The sequence below is a fragment of the Culex pipiens genome, chromosome 3 (assembly GCF_016801865.2).
Source record: "Culex pipiens pallens isolate TS chromosome 3, TS_CPP_V2, whole genome shotgun sequence".
Lineage (NCBI taxonomy): Eukaryota > Metazoa > Arthropoda > Insecta > Diptera > Culicidae > Culex > Culex pipiens.
The window spans coordinates 100,677,216-100,679,473 of record NC_068939.1 but is presented as its reverse complement, the minus strand read 5'-3'; the positions used below and the strand labels follow the sequence as shown (position 1 = coordinate 100,679,473).

The 2,258-nt window shown below is 44.9% G+C and overlaps 1 protein-coding gene across 1 annotated transcript; it reads right to left on the bottom strand.

The window, feature by feature from the left end:
* Window positions 1–322: 322 nt before the first annotated feature.
* On the bottom strand, window positions 323–1,557 carry LOC120427293 (SAP30-binding protein). The gene is made up of 2 exons (XM_039592145.2): window positions 1,338–1,557; window positions 323–1,269 (listed from the first exon to the last, which is right to left on the bottom strand). Exons 1-2 carry the CDS (start codon window positions 1,461–1,463, stop codon window positions 403–405), a joined length of 993 nt encoding a protein of 330 aa, XP_039448079.1. The 5' UTR covers window positions 1,464–1,557; the 3' UTR covers window positions 323–402.
* Between the last annotated feature and the right edge of the window lie 701 nt (window positions 1,558–2,258).

Below are 2,258 nucleotides of genomic sequence, written 5' to 3'. Positions count from 1 at the left end.
ATCTTCGCCACGTTCACCCTCAATCCAACCTTATCCGCTTCCCGCTTCAATTCGGTGTACTTCCTAGCCACCTCCTCGAACGTCCTGCCGACAATGTCCATGCCGTCGGCATAACAGATGATAACTCGAATAGAACTGCATTCAAATTAACGAATCCAAAATCGCTAATTGGAACGACTGACAGCTGTCAAAAGTAGAAACCACGTAATCGGAAATCGTTGAACAATGGGGAAAATGAAATTTCAGCATCACATTAAAATGTAAGCGACAAACTGACTTGATGATGGTGTTTCTCTTAAGTTTTTATGGACGTAAGAAACTATTTCAATTTGAACATGATTCTTTTTATTCGTACAATTAAACACCGTCACACATACAAACTCCCGCCACGAACTCACCTTTTCAAACCTTGGGCTTTTTCGGCAACGACCCAAACGCCGATATCACGGTTCCCTTCGTACCGGTTGCCGTCGTCGTCAGCGTCTGTGTGATGATCCCGGCCGGTTTCAACGCAGCTGCCGTCGCAGCTCCGACGGCACCCGGCGCTGCGCCCAAAACTCCCGGCTGGTCCCACTTCGACTTGCGTTTCTTGGAGTCGTCCGAGTCCATCTTTTTCACTCCGACCTGTATTTCCGTCTTGGCGTTTTCTTTGCGAGCCTTTTCCACCTTCTCCATCTCGAGCTTCTGGGCCTTGGCCAGTTCTTCGTAGTAGGACTCCTTGCCCCACTGGAACGGATCGAAAATATCGGGCGAATAGTTGGTGCCCAGTTCGTTAATGTCACAAAACTGGATGAGCTTTTCGTAAATGCTCGGATTTCGGAACTCCTTCCGTTCCTGGATGATTTTGTTTGTGTCCATGTTGGAGTTTCGCATCTTCTCGTACAAATTGGAAATCTTCTCCTGCAACTCTATCGAACATTTACCCTTCGGTTCCGGTGGCAAACTGAACCCGTACAACTTGGCTCGATCGACTTTCTTCGGAGATTCGACGGCAGCCACGGACGGCACATCAGCCTCCGTCACATCCATCGGTTCCTCCTCCTGGTCACGGGGCGGAGATGCATTTTCCTCGTCGGAAACCACCGTGTCGTCAAAGTAACTGACCAGTCGAAGGGCCTTGTGTCGCGACGAGGACGATTCATTTGTTATACTCGGGGCCGCCGAACCAGAAGTGGCCACTTTCGACGCGCTTGTTGGATTCGGTGGAGGCGTGACGGAGGTCTCCGAAAGGTCGCGCATCGGAGTCTGCTGGCGCGAACGAACGCGGGCCTGAAACAAAAAAAAAACAATTCAGCAATTTGAACAGGCAATATTTACCCCAGGCGGTTATCAGGAACCTGTGACGATGAGCTTTCCCCATCGGAATTGTTGTCCGAATCGCGATCCGATTTATTATCGTCCTCGTTTTCAGAATCTGTGTATGTTGCAGTTAGCGAGGCAAGGGCAGAGTTTCTGGCACTCATGATGCTGATTTTGACGAAAAATTAAACCTCACAAAACCTTCTTTAGCTGAATTATTTAACAAAACTCTTATGTTTGCAACAGTTTCTTCCTCAAACACGATTGGAATTCAGACGCGATGACAGCTGTTTGTTTGTTCGAATTCGAACCTTTAAAACTTCGAAAACCATGGAAGTACGGAGAAAATTAAAATGGGGGGGTTTGGCGCAAGGTGGTTTAACAGTCGTAAATTATCGAGAAATTAAATGTGCGAGTGTGTGCAACATGGAGTTAAACTTTCTGTGAAGTTGCTGTGAAGATTACCATGGCACTTTGAAAAGTTTAACTCCATGTTGCACGCACACATCTTACTTTTAATTCCTCGATTGCCAATTTTGCACCTAATTGGGTCCTAAAGCCTTATGTAAATGTTTTGTAATTTTTTTTTTGTAATTTGTAATTTGTTGTTTTATTGGGTACGATAACTTGTTAGTTAAACTATGTTTAAGTACAACGGTAAAAAAAAAACAAGATTAAACACTATTTCTGATGCCTTTTTTCATTTAAATGCTAAAAAATAAATTGACAAGACAATATTTTTTTGATGGATCAACTATGGTCACCTTGGAACGAACTGTCAAGTAGGACCTTTTCTGTCAGGAAGGGTCGACGTCGAGGTCGACGTTAATTTTTAAAAATTTAATTAAAAACTCATGGTACGTTCGTTTGATGGCTACTTCCACACTGAGTGCTACACTCAAAGCTGTCAAAGTGTTTCTTTGAAGAAACTCGCGCTAGTTCCGCACGAGTTTCGCCGC

Coding starts and splice junctions, on each gene's coding strand:
- LOC120427293 (XM_039592145.2), bottom strand. CDS start 1,463: ATGAGTGCCAGAAACTCTGCCCTTGCCTCGCTAACTGCAACATACACA. Junction 1,270..1,337: donor GGGAAAGCTCATCGTCACAG/GTTCCTGATAAC, acceptor TTTTTGTTTCAG/GCCCGCGTTCGTTCGCGCCA.